This window comes from Microplitis demolitor, chromosome 7, assembly GCF_026212275.2.
Source record: "Microplitis demolitor isolate Queensland-Clemson2020A chromosome 7, iyMicDemo2.1a, whole genome shotgun sequence".
Taxonomy (NCBI): domain Eukaryota; kingdom Metazoa; phylum Arthropoda; class Insecta; order Hymenoptera; family Braconidae; genus Microplitis; species Microplitis demolitor.
The window spans coordinates 11,318,979-11,338,494 of NC_068551.1; the positions used below are offsets into that span (position 1 = coordinate 11,318,979).

At 28.7% G+C, this 19,516-nt stretch overlaps 2 protein-coding genes across 3 annotated transcripts in view; one reads left to right on the forward strand and one right to left on the reverse strand.

The window, feature by feature from the left end:
- Positions 1-19,516, reverse strand: part of LOC103577979 (CYFIP-related Rac1 interactor B) — a 67,159-nt gene that overhangs the window by 22,257 nt on the left and 25,386 nt on the right. Inside the window, exon 1 of one of the 2 annotated variants that reach the window (XM_053740851.1) lies at positions 9,449-9,522. The exons of the other annotated variant lie outside the window; for it this stretch is intronic. The gene's annotated coding sequence lies outside the window, so the exon portion shown is untranslated. Of the gene's footprint in view, positions 1-9,448; positions 9,523-19,516 lie in introns of those variants that run through there. 2 annotated transcript variants of the gene reach the window in all.
- Positions 13,656-17,640, forward strand: LOC128668184 (uncharacterized). Its single transcript, XM_053740507.1, has 8 exons — positions 13,656-13,744; positions 14,950-15,138; positions 15,256-15,335; positions 15,444-15,613; positions 15,702-15,961; positions 16,034-16,215; positions 16,914-17,104; positions 17,190-17,640. Exons 1-7 carry the CDS (start codon positions 13,669-13,671, stop codon positions 16,953-16,955), a joined length of 999 nt encoding a protein of 332 aa, XP_053596482.1. The 5' UTR covers positions 13,656-13,668; the 3' UTR covers positions 16,956-17,104; positions 17,190-17,640.

A 19,516-nucleotide genomic window follows, 5' to 3' on the forward strand; every position in this document is an offset into this window, starting at 1 on the left:
ACATCGTAATTTGTCCTATTGATTATTGTAGTAGTGGACTAGACTTTTAAAATCGTAGTTTTTACAGTGTAGCGTTGAAAATTTCATTTAAGAAATAATACTTCAGACAAATAATATGAAGTCTTAAGGTCTTTAATATAAATTACGATAAGAATATCGTAAAATTTGAAGAGAAATCTTAAATAAAAGAATAAAATAATAATTGTTCGGCAGTTGGATTCGAACCCGAGTCTTTTCGAGTGCGAAGTGTCCAACACCTTGGACAACTCAGCCACCGAAGAGCTTTTACTATATAAGGTTTTTAAGATCGATATAAACGATTTGAATAAACAGTCATAAGTCACGAGAGCGCCTCTTGCGAAGAACGCAGTTACTATTTAAAAATTACAATGTCACATCGTACTTTTTATAGCTTCCATCGTATTATAACAGAGCAGCACTGTGATATTTATTTTATTAAAAAGTAAATAGATATATTAAATGTACGAATAAATATAGTTTTAAAAACTTTAAAAATGTAATTTTTATTTCTTTTTTTTTATGATGTTAAATCGTAATTTTTTAAGTGATTTTTAATCCTACAAGTCTTTGTTAAAATTACGATGTAAAATAGTAAAAATTATAACCCACATAGTAAATTTTGAAATAAGACATTTAAAAAGTAACTTGAATAAAAGTCTAGTCCACGATTACGATGTTAACATCGTAAATTTTGGTAGAATTTTCTTTCCATGTATGGTGTGTATGCACTTACGTATGTATGTAAATATTCTGAAACTTTCGAACGGATGAATCGATTTTGATCTCCAAGGTGGCATTCGACGCGGCTTTAATAATTAATTAATTTCTACGGACTGTAAAAAATTGCGCTTGATCAGTATAACTCGTTCGGAGAAATTCCAAAAATAAAATTTTTTCGAGAATGTTTTTTTTTGATAACTTGTAATGTAGTCGCTGGATTTATTCCAAAATCTAATCAGCTCTAAAACTTTATAAGCCATGTCAAATGTCACCTCGACCATTAAAATCAGTTTATTCGTTCAAGAGAAACTGTTGTCAAAAGAATTAACGAAATCTGGGCATCGGTTGACTCATAGCATTTATTTCATAGCTAACCCGTAGATAAAAAGAAACAACTAAATCTATAAATTTTCTGGATCTGGTCATTATTTATTAAAATTACTAGCTGCGAAAACCCGCTTCGTTGAGTTATTTTTTGGCAGTGTACTTATTTATGTATTCAACCCTCCAGCACTCTCGCTACTATCATTGCTCTCGTGATGAGAAAAATTCTCACACATTCTGCGCAAGCGCGCACATGCGTGGATCTACTTTATTTCAAATATTTTCGAATCTTAAAGATTTTAATTGTCAAAAAAATCAACTTTTTTTTTCGTCTAAATTATGGGTGATCGTGTTTCTTAATAATGAAGAATATTTTTAAAATATTAAAATAATAATAAATATATTAAAGAACACAACAATAACTTTCATATGAAACGTAATTTTAATTCGATTTTTATAATTAAATACGAATAATTTTTTAACATTTTGAGCTATTACTTATTTATTTCTTTTTTTTTTTTTATAAATAAATCATATTACGTCTAAGAAAAATATTTTTCGTCTATTTACTTACATAAAATTAGTTCTGATAATCATAAACTTATGTTTAAACTTTGAAATCTAAATGACTAATACATCACATGTTTTAAATTTAAAAATAACGAATAATCTTGGAGTATGACCAATTACTGATATAAATAATCATTGATTAACACTAAAATATTAATTTTTAATCTCTGTAATTTATTTTTACACGCTGATAGATTGGAAATTAAGGTTAGAATGTCAGTTTTTTGTATACACCTTGTCGCGGTAGAAACGTGGCGTTTCGTGTGCAATTATGACACGGAGTTTTTACGGGATTTGGTCCGTGATTTTGAAGAGTTTTGCCAGTTTTCTCTTGGAGTTTTGTTGGTGTTTTCTTGGAATTTCATCGGTGTTATCGCGGGGTTTTCTTAGTGTTTTATCAGAGTTCTTTGGGTGTTTCCTTGTAGTTTAGTCAAAGTTTCCACAGACTCTGACACTTTTAGCACCACCGTAGACATTCGGAAAAAACTTGAGCGAAACTGGCTGTACCGTGGAAGTTTCGACAGTGTTTTCATGGCAGTAACGCGGTATTTTTGTATACAGTTACGACACGGAGTATTATTGGTGTTTTTACTGACTTTCGTTGGTTTTTTCTCAGAGATTTTTGATGTTCTCTTGGAGTTTTGTCGGTATTATCACGCAGTTTTCTTGGTATTTTGTAGGAGTTTTCAATCTTTTTGACATTGATACCGGACGGGTTATAATATTCATATATTTTATCGCATATGTTTTCACATAAAAAGCTTTTTCATGCGGGATTTAACCTTCTGGAAGGTTAAATGTTAGTTTTTCACCATCGGCAAAGAAGGAATATTAATTTTTTTGACGTATAATGGGTTTCGAACTGCCGACCCTTCGATTGAGAGCAGTTCAAGTCATGTGCTATAGCCCTGCTTACAAAATCCGATAGATTCTTATAGCTGTATGTATAAGGTCCTATACTTAACTAAAACACTTCTCATAAAACTCATTCATTCTTATAAAATCTCTATTGGAATTTATGAGAATCTATTGGATTTTATGAGATTTTCTAAGCCCCATACAGAGTCGCCGAGATTCAAAATTTTCGCATAGATCGGCCAATGCCTGGTTTGTAACGATTGGCCAATAAATGGCTAACTATACTGGTCCGTGCATGGTGAATCATTGGCAGCCGTCTTTTTGCTTATAAAAACGGCGCACCATTAACCGCCTTTTGTTGGCCAACGGTCTGATCGAGTGCTATTGATACCAAGCTTTGGCCGATAATTTGCTGCCACCATTGGCCAATGCTTGCGACTGCCATGCCTGGCATACTGTTATCATCCGATCTTCGGCCGATGCTTGAAAATTGGCAGCCATTCACGACCCAGTTATGGGCCGATTCTTTTTTTTGTATGGTACAAGAAAGAGTCTGGTCGGGCACTACACACATTGGGAAATAGGAATTTATTTTTTTACTTAAAGCTATTTAATACTAAGGTAAATGTCCCAATACCGGAACAAGGCCCAATACCGGAATGATTTGATAATCATTATATTATATTTTAACTCGTACGCGATAAAATTAAAAAAAAAGGCGATTCGGTAGCCGAAATGGAAGTAGATTTCTAATTATTTAAATATTTTTATCTTTCAAATAAAAGTTAATTACAAAATCAAAATTTGTTTGACATTCTTACACTAAGAGAAAAAATACGTTTTCAGAACTAGGAAAACGTAGTAAAAAAACATCTCAGCTATTGACTGTAGTGCCCGTAACTAAAGTGTTATAGTAAATAGTACTACAAAAAAGTAGTTGATTACACTATTATGCAGTTGAATACACTACTATAATATTAGTGAACATGACTGTTCTGAGTTGGGTAATTTAAATTAAAAATTTCTGGTCAGCGCAACTATATGACATGGTAATAATTTAATATTTATATCAAGTAAGATTAACCAATTGACCATAATTTTCTTAACTACAAATTTTAAGTCAGCGTAACTACAATATTTTGTTACGGCTTATCATTTATATTAAGTTAGATGAAGTATGTTACGCTGGGTTGTTTGAACTAAAAAGTTTATAGTATATTTTCCTAAGAAACCATAGTCATTCAGACTTTTCATACATACTATCCTCCGAGATTTTGTTTTGAGTTTAAAACGTTTTTTTTTTTTTTTTTGGTTAGCAGGAAAGTATTTTTTATTTTTTGATGTCGAGAAATTATTCAAGGAATTATTAATGTCATTATGTAGTTAAGCATCTACTATATGATTACCAAAACAGGCACTTGTCACTCTGTCAAATAACAGAGGAGTATCAGTGCCAGAATTGTTCTCAAGTATGGAATATAAAAACTCTAAAATATCGATCCAACCAGGAACAGCACAAGAAGTTGAGTGTCATCTAGTGGCGAGCACTGAACTACTTCCGCTGCTGTCTAGCACCTATGACTTTCTCCTCTTCCACATATATATTTTCCCAACAAATATTTCTCTTAAGTCTTTTACATTAAAAATCAAAGAAAATAAAAAAAAAAAAAAAAGACAAAATGTCGATACCACCAATCTGGCGATTTATTTATAACATTAGTTAACAAAAAAAAAAGTTCTCGGTACGATACGACAGCAATTGGATTCAGAAAAAATCCTGTCGATTGGTGGTATCAACATTTTTTCGATTTTTTCAATCTAATCCGGACTTTGAAAAAATCCATTTGTTTATAACTTTTATAGTTAACAAAAACAAAAAAAATGGTCTTTGGATGATACGATAGAAATTTACTTCGGAAAAAATGCTGGCGATTGGTGGTATCGACATTTTGTTTTTTTTTTTTTTTTTTTTTTTTTTTTTTTATTTTCTTTGATTTTTAATGTAAAAGACTTAAGAAAAATATTTGTTGGGAGAATATATATGTGGAAGCGGAGAAAGTCATCGGCGGTAGGCGTCAGCGGAAGTAGTTCAGTGCTCGCCACTAGATGACACTCAACTTCTTGTGCTGCTCCTGGTTAGATAGATATTTTAGAGTTTTTATATTCCATACTTGAGAATAATTCTGGCACCGATACTCCTCTGTTATTTGACAGAGTGTCAAGTGCCTGTTTTGGTAGTCATATAGTAGATCCTTAACTACATAATGACATTAATAATTCCTTGAATTATTTCTCGATATTAAAAAATAAAAAACGTTGTTAAATCAAAAACGTGACTGATTCTATTAACTTTCAGTGAAGCAAATAATAGAAATATTATTGTCAGTACTGCACTAGCTTGTTACAAGAACTTTATTTTTTTTTTTATAGTTATATCAACTATTCGAAATCTACTATGAAGACGTAGTTACTGATACTATTTTAATTTATTCAAATAAACTATGAATAAATTATCGTAACTACTGCGAAGGATTACGTTACAAAAACTAATTTTTCATAGTTATATCAAATATTTACGATCAATTAGATTAAAACGATTACTAATACTATTCTAATTTATTACAGCAAACTATTCAAACACTATTTTTCTTCACTGCTAAAATTCAAATTTTGATAACTTAATCATTATAATTATATCTACTAATTCATTCCCGCTGGGCTGAAATAGTTACTAACACTACTTTTATTTATTGAAGCTAACTACAAAATTATTATTGTCAGTACTGCCCAAGCTTCAGCTCAAATAACTTTTTTTTTCAAGTTACGTCAACTACTCAACATTAACTAAGCCGAAGTAGTTACTGATACTATTTTAATTGGTTGACGCAAACTATAAATCGTAGTTATTATTACTATTAAATCTTAAGTTTCGAAGACTATTTTTTTATAATCGTTATGTCCAGGTAAAAATTGTTTATAAAGAATAGTTAGTGCTACTATTTTGCATAGTTTCGTGGACTACCGTGTAGCACCAGTGACTACGAAAACTAGTTCACAGAACTAATATTTAATATCTGAGTTGTCGTAATTCAGGCTACTATGCATTTTTCTCTCAGTGTAAAAATTCTCAAGATAACAAAACAACAAAAAAATTGTAAAAATTTTAAGTTTAATGCCAAAAATTTATGCTAACTGAATGAGCTTCAGAAAAATTTTTTATGGTAATGCACTATGGGTTTTGATTTGAAGTTCTTTAAAGATACCTATGTATATATTTAAACTTTTGGACCAATAATATTTCGGATCGTACCTCGAGTCGAAATATAAGATCCATTTTAACCGTAGAAGTTTCCAAGCCCTTTGAAGTTCGATTTACCGCCTCAGAATACGCCTGTTTTAACGTAAAAGACGGTCTGTACGGTTAAAATAGGCCTCCTGAAATCTGTTTTGACCGTAAATGTTATCCGAATTGTTAATATTGTTATTATTTTTCTAACATTTTTTACAACGAAACCAGACGTAGAATAATAATAATCATAGTAAAGATAATAATAATGAGTATGCAAATAGTCTTTGAAATCTACGGATGCGGGTTCGAGTCTCACTTTGAGTCACTTTTTTTTTTGAATAATAATAATAATAATAAATAAATAAATCATTATTTTTAATATATTAAAATAATCATCAAATATTATATTAATAATAAAACAATTATAATTATTACTAATATTAATAATATTATTGTATAAGATTCTTCCCAATCCAATAATTATGATAATACCCGTGGATACTATCGATACTCAATACTAAAAACTAAAAACGTTGGAAAATCCAATAGTGCACACCTCAATCGCTCATTTTATTCTTAATTGTTACTTTTATTTAATTTTTATTTAATAACATTAGTTTTTTTTTTAATTATGAATTTTTCTATTCACCTTTTATGTTATTAATTTTATTTTTTTTTTAATTCTTCTTTTCAGTTTAATTTTTTTTTCTTTTTTTTTGCATATTTTACAGTTAGAAATTTTGTGTATTTGTGTTAAAAAATTATTTGGTTAAATTTTTTGTGTTGATTTTTAGCACAAAAATCTGTTAATTCAACACAAACCGTTTGTGTTATTTTACTTTAACAGATTTTTTATGTTAATTGATTAGAAAATCTAGAATGTAACACATTTCTTGTGTTATTCGAAAATTGACACAAAATTTGTGTTGTTTGACTAAACGTTTCCGCGCAATTCTTCATTACTATAACCAAGCAAAGCATTCTAGCAGCATTGTCTGCAGGGAAATTTGGATTATAATTTATTTACAATTAAATATATAGATTTAGCAATTAAATTGAGATAAATTCCATATCTTTTTGAACTGGTTCAATTGTTCGCTAAGTTGATATAAGTTCTACTAAGGGTAGATTAGTATACTTGAGTTGGTTAGGTTGTGCTTTTGTTTATTCGTTGATTTTAACACGAAAAATGTGTTAAATTTACACAAACTTTCTGTTAAATGTACACAAATTTTTTGTCAAAAGAACAGATTTTATGTGTTCAATTTTATTTAACATAAAATTTGTGTTAAAGATCAACACAAACGCAATGTGTTGAATTAACACAAAAATTTGTGTAGACCGTTTGCAACACACGATTTGTGTTGAATTTAACACAAAATTTCTAACTGTGTTCAAGCGCGAAAGCGCTGAGGGTGCACTATTGTTGCTCGATTTTTTTTCTAAATATCCAGCGTTTTTGTCTAAGATCTCCTCTCCCTTGTATATTCGACCCAATGGACTGTCATTTGTAGAGGCATGGCTTATGACTCGGTGATATGAGCTTACTAAAGTTCTCGCTTGCATATCGGTTGCGTAGCGTTGCGGTTAGCACATGACTGGCGAACGTTAGGTGATTTCACCTGGTTATTATCACCTGGTGATAGGTTCGAATCCCGGAATTGCGATTTTTCGTCGATTATTTCTTTCTACGGTAATCTTAATTCAATTAATAGCATGAGTGTGCTAAGTCATAGAATCTAATAGATATCCTGCCTCTTTCAGATCCTACCTTCAAAAGTTCCTCGAACTTGAGAATAAAAATATTTCTGCGTTAGATTTTTTTTTTGTATTTGAGTCAAATTTAATTATTTCATTATGTATTTATAATTTTATAATAATTATGATTTCATAATTAAAACGGTGTTGTCGCTTCTAACGTGTTGACGTGTTTTTAGTTTCTTTATTTTTTTATAATAAATAATTACTATTTTTATTGCTATTATTATCAATAGTAATATTATTTAAAAAAAAAAAAAAATAATGGGCCTAAGTGGGATTCGAACCCGCGCCCTCCGATCTGAAATAATATTAACATTATTATTGTTATTATTATATTTTATACTATGATTATTGAACGTCTGGTTTCATTGTAAACTCGGTATATTGGGAAAAAAACTCCTCGAGTTACTGCTAAACCAGACGTACGCTGATACAGTACCCAATAGCACAAGGTCTGTTTTGACCGTAAATTTTTCTCGACTTAATTCCAGAAAAATTTACGGTCAAAACAAACCTTAGATTTCGACTCGGGTACTCGGTGGTACTAGTTATCTAAGGTACTATTTTGAAAAATTTGGAGTTTTATATTATGTTGCTACTTATTCAGAAAATGTTAACAAAAAAAGTTTTTAGAATCAATCATGAACATTTTTCGTTTCTTATAAGAACTTTTCGGGAACTTTTTTTACTAGTCAAAAAATGTTCATAATTAGTTCCATTAACTTTTTTTTGGATCAATTTCTGATTAAGTAACAAGATAATATAAAAAAAACCAACGTTTCTAAAAAGTCCTGATAAGAGTAAAAAAATGTTTATAATTGGTTCCAAAAACTTTTTTTTTTAACAATTTTTGAACAAGCAGCAAGATAATGCAAAATCCAAAATTTTCCGAAAAGTTCTAATAAGAGCCAAAAACTGTTCCTAATTAGTTCCAAAATCTTTTTTTTTAATAATTTCTGAACAAGTAGAGCAACAATTTACAACTTTCTTAACGGGAAGATAAAAATATAAAAATCCTGCAAAAAAAATACGCCGTTGTTTATTTTTTGTCTGGGGGTATTTTGTCCGGGGATATTTTGTCGAGGATATTTTGTCCGGGGATCAAAACGTCTGCTACCAACTTCGAGAGGGTGAGAACGAAGTTAAATTTTTATACTGAGCCTGACTGCTCTCGATGATTCCATATTTCAGGCTGATTTTTCTTGATCGAAAAAAAAACTAGATTAAGTGCACGGAAAATAAATTGTAGTAATGGCAACAACAACTGGAGTTCCATTTACCACAAGCTGTAGTATGACATGAGACAACTCCAAATTGTGGTTAGATTTACTACAATATTGTAGTTAAGCGTCAACTATCGAAAAAAGTAAGATATGCCACAGCATGCAGTATTTGTAACTCCAATTGTAGTTCAATTTACTCGATATGCGGTTAACCGTTAACGTAATTACGTAAAAATGAACGGTATATAACTTAAAATTTTTATAAATTATTTTTAAAAATCATTTATTGAGTTATTTGTATATACTAAACATGGTAATTATTTACAAATAGGGTCCACCCATGCTGGGCCATGTTAAATTTTTTTTGATCAAATTGATCAATTTTTTTTTTAATTGTTCATTGTTTTATGTACTTTAGAAAAAAAAAAAAATACATCAATATTATCAAAAAAGATAAAATAGAAATTTTATCCAAAAACATGAAAGCCAATTTTTTTCCAACTTTTGAAGGCAAAAAAGCTATCGAAATCTTAATTTTTTTCTCACGACATTTGTTATCATAAATGCGCCGTAAGAACAAGCAGAATAAAAAAAATTCAAAATTGTTAATTTTTGGGTTTTAATAAAGTCAGATGATTATTTATGAGACACTTTAATAATTGAATATACACAAAAGATTAACCTCAAAATGGTGAAATAGCGGGAAGTGCTCCTTCTGTAGTACTCTCAACTCTCGCCTGGAGTATTTGTTACTGCAGTGTGCACTGTGCTGTAGAATTAACCACAAGATAGAAGTAAATTCAACTTATTAACTAAGTAAAATTTGTCGCATATTTAGTAACTTTTATCATTTATGTGGTATTTTTAACTACCAACACATTTAATGCAACCTTGTAGTAAATGATACTACATATTATTTTCCGTATGGTATCTACGAAAGTATACGTATGTGAAACGTATATTTTTGCCAACAAACACGAATAACATAGTGGTTATCCGCAAGCCGTATCGCTCATATCACTTTGCAACACGCACTAGATCGACTATAGAGCTTGTTAAAAATTTATTCCTGTGTTTTTGTCATTATACACAGACAAGCATTGACAAAGATATTTTCAACAAAGTTTCTTAAAAGAAAATTTATTAATTTCTTCTAATTGATATATTTTATATTTTCCATAATATTATCAGAATTTAAATAATTGTGTATTTATCAGCCCGCTTATAAAGCCAAATTGTACACCTTATACATCAAATGAGAAATGTTTTAGTATATTTGATACCAAAATAACTGAATGTTGATTTCATTTTTTATCATCTGTAAGAATTATAAAAAAAAATAATCAAACTCCTATGAATAATGATCGAACGAAAATTTCGCCTGCAGCTATTATGGTATTGTTTTCAATTATTTACCATGTTTTATTTTAATTCTAATAAAGTACACTTGAGTTGTTGAAATGACATTGAAGCGATCAGCATATCATACTTCCTATCGTTAATATACTCATTAGGGTGTGTCAAAAAAATTGACAAATGTTTTTTTTTCGAACGGCCGTGGAATTCTGTCAGAGGACGTCAAAATAAAGTTCCTGGGAAATATGAGCTCTTAATATTTATATTTACAGGTCGTGAATCATAATTTTCTATTTTCCATTTAAATAACATGGGAAAAAAAAATTTTAAGCTTAGAATTTTATTCCTCGGCAATGGCTCATTGTACAGATGAGTTCAAGATATATTTTTGTCAGAAATTAAACGCCCTACAAAAAAAGTTTCTTATCATTTTTCGATAAATCCGTCGGTTAAAAAGTTATTGGAGCTTGAAGTCAAATTTATAGTAAATATCTAAATCTTTTTACTTTTTCGGCGAAACTATCAGACTTATCACACAATATCATGATAACTTTTAATCTAAGAGCCAGTGGGCGGCAGACTACACATATTTTAGGAAAGCCTAAAATTTCCTCAGTGAGTCTGTTGTACCTACCAACTATGAAATGGCAGCTAGCTAAGCGCGGTCGCGGTGGCTTCGGCTACACTCAGGTGCGACAGGTGTGAAAATTTCATGAACTAAAAACATATTTTAGGAAAGCTGCTGTTTGGATATGTTGAAATATACTATCCTAGCTATCTAAAATTGAAATGGCAGACCATTATCGCGGTTCTAGAGTGGTGGCAGACAATTTTAAAAATTAAAAAAAAAATTTTTTTCAACATAGTTTAGGAAACTTGAAATTTATATATGTTATTCTTTGAAGTATCAGAAGCTTATATTTCTGAAGGCAGACCGATACGTCGGTTCCTTCGACCTGGCAGACAGTAAAATCTTTTTCTCCCACGAGTTTACTTGGATGTAGTAGATACGTTGTGTATAAGTAAGATCACGTCAAGTGGACCCCCTATTTTCCACTTGATCATAAAAATTAAGTCTATGTATCTTTTTCTCAAATAGTCACTATGAAAAATCAATTTCCCAAACTATTTTTCAGAATTTCCATTTTAAAATAATTTTTTTTACAATGAAAATTATGAATACTTTTAATTAGAAAATAGATTTTAAAACAATCGTTAAAAATAAAGTAATGAAATTTTCAGGATTTATTGTCAAATATCTATATTTTATTGAGATAATGATAGCTTAAAATTATTTATTTACTATCCTATTGTTGATTAACTTTTAAGTAAACAAATTAAAATTTCATTGACTTCTCGATAAAAAAATGAAGTTTTGTTTCATCGGTTCCATGTGTTATTTATTAAAGTTTAAAATCCCTGAAGAAAATCTCACTGTTCGCAATTAGTTTAAACAATATGAATTTATTTATCACCACGCGCGGAGTGTCGGGCGCTCTCAATACAGTGCGCGGCCGAGCGTCTCAGGCTATATTGCATCTTCAATCAGTCATATTTAAAATAACAATTAAAAATATAGGTGTCAAACAAATTTTATTTTTTTGAACAATATCATGAACAATACGATAATATAATTTTTTATTATTACACTGAAAAAAAAAAAAAAAAAAAAAAAAAAAACTGTATTCAAGTATCTGCATGTTTGTATCTTCCCGAGTAATTATTTGTTTTTACTGTCCGCCAGTTCGAAGGAACCGACGTATCGGTCTGCCTTCAGGAATATAAGCTTCTGATACTTCAAAGAATAACATATATAAATTTCAAGTTTCCTAAAATACACGGAGAGAAATGAAGCTCAAGATCAACGAAAAAATACTGTCTTCATATCAATTTTTATTAGATCCGTTTAAAAAATCATAAATTCAGATAATTTTTATAAAAAATTGGTAAAATGTAATAGGTACACAAAAAAAATTATAGAGTAGCATAATAATATTTAAAGACTTCAATTATTAATAACCAATAAGGATAAAATATGTTAAGCGATAAAAGTATTATCAAAATAAATTTTGAAATTTTATAAATCGGAATTCAAGTTTTGATAAACGCTTGCTATTAATTAAAATTTAAATAATAATTATTATCTGTTTCTTGTTATAATTTTTCAATGTTGGATTTATGGATTTTTTTATAATTTTGTATCGAAAATTAAAGTCAACGTAAAAACATTTATTTTTAACAGTATTAAATTCGAAATAAATTAATTATATTTTAAACCTCTTCGATAAATTTTTCTACAAAAAAATGATTTTTTTGTTTCATTTTATATAAATATTATAATTTTTGTTCATACAAAAATTAACTAGAACTAAACATGATAACTGGGATAATAGAATAACAAACTTTTTAGATTTTGTCATGATATTTATATTTACTTCAATTTTTATTATTATTATCTGTGTATAAATTCTCGACATTGATTCTATATAAAAATATGAAACCAGCATAATAAAAATTCTTAAAATTTTAAGAGTTTTAGTTTTGTCAGTTGGTAATTCTCATTATATGGTTAGTATAAATTCTACTTTATCAGCAAAGTAAAATTTCTCTTGCTAGCATAATAAAATTTGCAAAATTCAAGCTAATATTTACTCATTTGAGGAAGAATAATTTTAAGAAATCATTAAAGTTTAAAAAACTAATAACAGTCTTTACACCCATTTGCTAAAATTTCATTGAAATACAGCAATTTATAATTTCTTGACAATAATTTTTGTTTGTCTTTGAATAGATTTTACAAGGGTGTTAAAACAAAATGATCTTTTGTTCTGAATGCTGAGATTTGGGTTACGTTTATGGTCAGTACTCCGCGGGGATTCATTTAAGGAACACATCTACTGTATTTATCGTGTCAATTATTCACTTGATTTTTATAAGATTATGTTGTGTCACTGTGAAAATCTGTTTTTTTTTTTTAGTGATTTAAATATTTTGTGTTGTTAACAAAAAAAAGTGTCTAATTTTACAACTAGTCATGTGGGAGATGTTGGTAAACTGGGGTTTGGACCACTTGAAACTCAGATTTGAAGGTAAGTTTTATTTTCATAGTGAACCCGTCGTACATACAACTAATCAATTATCATTGACAAAAAGAAATTGGTCATTGAAAATTTTTTACACTTGATCGAAATATTTTGAGACATATTAATGTATTCAAGCAAATATTCGGAAAATATATTAATTAAACGTCTACTCATAAATTATTTTCTTGTTTGATCATACTTAAAATTGTGAATAAATATTTCACTTATCATTCGCTTATAGGGGCTTGCCTAATTCCTCAGAACTTCGTAGACGATCCGTCGCTATCTGGTCGTCTAATTCATGATGAAAACGAATTGAATTTATTTAATAGACGACTAAGAGAATGGCACGAAAGTCAAAAAAATTTGCAATTTGAGGTATTTCATTGTTTTAAAAAAATTTTTAATCTGTAGGTTTTTCTTGTGTATCATATTTGAGCCAAAATATTTATTTTAGACACCCATGCATAATTCTTTACACTATGAGCAAAATGGTCTTCTAAATAATCCTATTAATCCTACAATAACTCACCAACCAGGTATATTTTCATTTTTTATTTCTTTTGTTAGATTGCCAATTATTACTTATTTCATAATTACACAGTAAAAAATATTGTGTATCTGTGTTATAAACGGTCCGTGTGAAATTTTTTGTATTCATCATTATTTTGTGTCAAATCAACACAATTCTCTGTGTTACTTAAAAATTTTTAACCTAGTACAAAAATCGATATTATCATCATTTATTAGGTGTAATTTTAAAATCAACAGAAAAAGTGTTGAAGCAACAGTTATATTATGTTAAAAAAAAATGTCTTTCTTCTATTCACGTGGGAAGTGCCATTAAGGTAGTTCCATTGTGCTATAGTATAGTCAGAGTATTTACTATAGACAAAAATTTAGAAGCCTCGGCACACAGACGTTCACACATACAGTTACATATGGCTAGTTTCAGTGATCTGACAACGTTGCTCTGAGTGTTTATGTATTTTTGTTTATGGTCTCAGTGCATACAAATAGTATTTCGCTTTGTAATAATAGTACCTATTATTTAATAAAAAAGATGCCCAAACAAATACGACACAAAGGTCAATTTATAAAAAACGAAAATTTATCTAAAAAATTGTCTTTTAATTTTGATATGAAAAAAGCCAAAGAAAAAAATGGGTGAAATAAGATATTTATTTAAAAGTGACCCAAAGTTTATTTTAACGTTAAATAACTTATTTTACATTTTATTTAAATATTTATACCGTCATTAAAGTTTTATGTTCTTACTTTATGTTAATTTTTTTTATAAAATATATGTTTAAAAGAAAAAGAGTATCATATTTATTTATTTATTTAATCGTTTTTTTTATTCATAACTAATTTAAATAGTGATTTTAATATTTTAGTTACGAAGCTGAATTTGACTAAAACCGTGAAAGTTTTGAATTTCCCGCTTTTTATTATACACTAATATTGTATGCACCGTTTCTAGCACACAGATTATGTTGATTTCAACACAATATTTTTTACTGTGTATTTTTTAGCCAAAAAAAAAAACAAATATTCAAAAAAACTTTTTCTAACTCTGAATCTAATTTTATTCATTATATTGTCGTTGATTATTATTAAATATAGATATTTTTTTAAATTTCGAGTGAGTGGGTAAAATGATTTTTTATCTCTTTATTCTTTTGCTGATAATACAGCTTTATAAAAATATCAGTTACATAGTTATAAAACAAAGTTTTATTAGGATTCCAAGATTATCAAGTATGTCATTTACCAACTTATGAAGTATCTTCATTACATTATGGGTCAGAGTCTCACATCGGAACTGCAGGAAATAATCATCCGCCAAGCAATATAAATTCTAATGCTGAGAGAAGGAATTTAAGTTCTGAATTGACAGATCTAAGCAATGTAGTTAATGAGGAAGCAGCAAGTAAATCTAATTTTGAACATATCCTCAATATTTCATTTTCAATAGATTTCTGAGCTTAAGTTCATTATCATAACTTTTGCTATGTTTTATTCTCAGCTTTTCATATTCTTCCTTTAGACCATAATTCTCCCAATGATATTCCAAATATCGATCCAGCCAATCAGCAATTTTTGATAAATACAACAAATACACCTCTTGTAAGTTAGGTTGATTTAACTAGAGTCCACCTGATGAGTCATTCATATCTTATTTGTTACAAATTAAAGTAAATGATACTGACTTATGTAATTTTATATTTGATTTAGATGATTTATGAGTATTTAAAAAATGACGTCGATGGAAAGGCTATAATCAAAGATTATGAGGAAAAGAAATTTAACTCAAAAATTCGAAACTTACTAGTTAGACGTTTAATTAATCGTGAAAAGGTCAAAGCATTTGAAAATATTCCATTAAAGAAAAAAGCGACGTTCCAGTATGTGTTTTTGAAAAAAAAAACTCATTAAAAAAGCCAATGAAGATAATAACTTCATTTTTTTAATAATAATATCATATTTGTTCAGCCTTTCAGCTGCTGTGTTGAAGAACTATTCAGTAGAAATCAGTACAGTTTTTCCTACTGAAAAATCTTCAGTATATTTCATGCCCTATGAAGCAAAGAATGGTTTAAAAATAGGACCATCAGGCAAACTTGTTGCCCATTATAATTATGTTCTTGGGGTTTTAAAAAAAAAAGGTTTGATTGGGCCTGATGAATCAACTGATGAGTCTTCAGCCAACGATACCATCGCAGACACCGACCCCACTAATGGAACTGTGAATGGTACTATTTCTTTTTTTTTTATTTCTTTATTATTGAAATTATTATATTTGGAATATTACTTATTATTTTCAGAACACATTGATAACGATTTAGAAATACTGACAAGTTTACAGCAACAACCTGAAACTACCTTATTGAACAGTTGGAAAGCAACATTTGCCTATCGCAAAAATCTTCTATTAGCAGATAAAATATCTATTAGTGATTATTATGATCGATTTCCGTGTTTACAGGCAGAAATTGGAGTTAAATTGGTAAATATGCTGACTTTATACAATGTTAATATACATCAATATGATAATGTGTAGCAATATGAAGTCTCTAGTAGGGAGATCATTCTTAGCTTTTGCCGGAAATTTTTAGAATCGATGGTTTGATTTTGACCATGCATATAAAATGTATAAAAACATTTCAATAGAATAACCAGGACAATATTCTAAGAATGATGATTAGTAAACCAAAAAGAAAAAAAAATATTTTGAATCGGTTATTGAATATAATCTTCTTTATAATTTTCGTTTCTTTTTTTTTTGTAATTATTTATTTCAATATTTCAAGCCGTGCGAAATTTTCAATAAAAAATGTGCATAACAACATAATATTTTGAGATGTTAATTTAAGATATGATTCGTGTTTGAGGTTTACAAGTGTTAGTTTATCAACTTTTTCATTTATTTATTTATTTTTTTTTCTTTTTTAAGATAAGTTCTGACTTCTATCAGCTTTATCCAAATTTAGCAAAACAATTAAAGACAAGTTGGAATAATTTCAAAACAAAATTAACAGTATTACTTACGCAAAAAAAAAAACAAAGCTAAAAGATATCGAAGACAGAACTTTTGCAAACAGTTTACGGCACATCACGGAAGAAGGTGTTTAAAATAAAACAACTTTATTAACATTTCTTTTATGATTTGGTCTTTCGTTTTAATTTTTTTTCTTTATATTTTAGCCGATAAAGATGCGATTATTTGGTACCTTTTGTCCAGTCTGATACCAGGACCCTACATTACAAAGCTAGCTAGCGATACACAACAACAGTTAGGCAAGGAAAATAATCCATCAGCAGCAAAAAAGAGAAAAATCACAAAACGACGAGTAACCCCTGCGGAAGCTCGTTATTCTTCTTTTTTAATTTTGCCGGTAATTGCATTCTTCTTTAATAAGTATATAATCTTTAGAGAACGCATTGATTTACTGGTTATAATGTTACATAATTAATTTTCAGAATCTTGCGGAAATAGAAGAAGCTGTCAAACAACGGCAGGAATACCTTGCCAAAAATAATTTATCGTGCCAGCCTATTGCTGTTCTTATAGGATCTATCGATAAAGTTGTAGACTCATACGTTTACATTGAAAATAAACGTTACAGAACGAAATCGACGTTAGCTGCTCTCGATTTGACTTTTAAAAGTTTCTTCACCTTAGATTGTGAATATCCGGTTGCAGGAGTGCATGTGTGGACCTTTCTCCAGCAGGTTGTATATAATCTTCATTATTCTAAAAAAGACTTTACTTCTACGAGTTATAAAGACTTTGTAAGTGATTTTGAACAAGTGAAATGATTCGATATCGAGTATGATTCACTATGAGTCAAAGTTTTGACATATATCTTATTTTGAAAGTTACCTTTTATTTATATTCTGATATTTAATTACTCTTTTTAGTATACATTATTCAGCTATGTTATAATTAAAAATAATAATTTAATAAGTTATTTAATATATTTATAATAATTTGTTTTTGGATACGAATTGCTGTGAACCACAGTTGCGATAATTATTTTTAAGATTATTTTTGATTAGTCTACTATTATTTAATTATTCTTTTTAGTATAAATTATTCTGTTCTTATATAATTAAAAATAATTATTCAAAAAGTTACTTGATGTATTTAAAATAATTTGTGTTTGGATACGAATTGCTGTGAACCACAGTTGCGATAATTATTTTTAAGATTATTTTTGATTAGTTTACTATTATTTAATTATTATTTTTTAGTATAGATTATTCTGTTCTATTATAATTAAAAATAATTATTCAAAAAGTTACTTGATATATTTATATTAATTTGTATTTGTAAAATTTCGATCGTCACTTTAAATATTGTCATTAATTTATCACAATCATTTTATTCTTACAATCAATAGATATCGTTCAGTCGTTTATTATTCGGAAAAATGTTTGTTTATTTTCATTGTCAGGAAGCTATTCAAAGCAACAATATTTTGCTAGATCATATAAAAAAATTCCATTCTGAATTAACAGAATATCGATGCTCCGAATCTCAGTGCCAACGTATTTATTCTATTTTCTATAGTTATTGGAAGCATCGTATGAGAGAACATAATCAGCATTTGATTTTTACTCCTACCGTCTTAGAACTGTCTTCAACTTCACTAAGTTTAATAGATAATGCTCTATCTGTAAGTCTGCCATCTGATTGTCGTAATTTAGATGGCGAAAGACTAGAGAACGTCGATGAATATACTGAAAGTTCCGACGAGGAATATTTTGACGCTCATTCAAATGATGAAACAGCCATGATTAATAATCTATTACAATCAACTAACATTCAGTATGATCTGCCGATTATACCTAATTATTCTAATCAACAAAATTTTAATTCTGAAACCGAGTTAGATTCAAATGTATCCAATGTTCAGAGTGTATCTAAAATTTTTGAAAATTTATTACAGCGACGGTCTCTCCATTTGGTATCTAAATTACACAGTCTTCCAGATTTATCGAGAAAACGAACTGAAATGATTATTAAAGATCATACATCGTTCGTTAATGATTATTGTTTTAACTTATTAAGAGATCCGGTTTTAAAATGTTTTGATCAATCAGATGTAAGTTCGGAAAATAAAAATGTAGTCAAACAGATGTTTAAAATTTTACAAGGTTCTTTTGATAGTTTTCGATCTTCTTTTAAATCGTTTCAATATTTTGAAGAAATGGGTACTTTTATAAAACCAATTCATTTAAACGTTGGTTTTAGAGATGAATACAAAATGCGGCAAGGTTCACTTGCACTTTGTACAGTTCCTTTGACCGTTGAATTTATTCCTCTTCGCCATGTACTTAAAAAATTTTTTGAACTTGGGACTATCTTCGAAGATACGTTGGCTTATTTAGAATTATTGATAAATACTAATATTTTAATATCTAATTACGTGCAAGGAAGTTATTGGACAGAATTTATAAAATCTAGTGAAAAAAGAATAATAATACCAGTTGCATTATTTTTTGATGATTATGAAAATAATAATCCACTCGGTAGTCATCGAGGTATACAAAAATGTGGAGCTTTATATTTATTATATTAATTATTTTATGCTTGCCTCCAAGATATAGATCGAAATTAGCAAACATAATTTTATTTCTTTTGACAAATACATTAGATCGAAAATTAATAGGAAAACAAAAAATTTTTAACACAGTCATACAGGAATTAAAGTTTTTAGAAACAACGGGCATTACCATTAATATTAACAATGAATGAAAGCAGATTTATTTTAAGTTAGCTGTTATACTGCACTGAGAGAAAA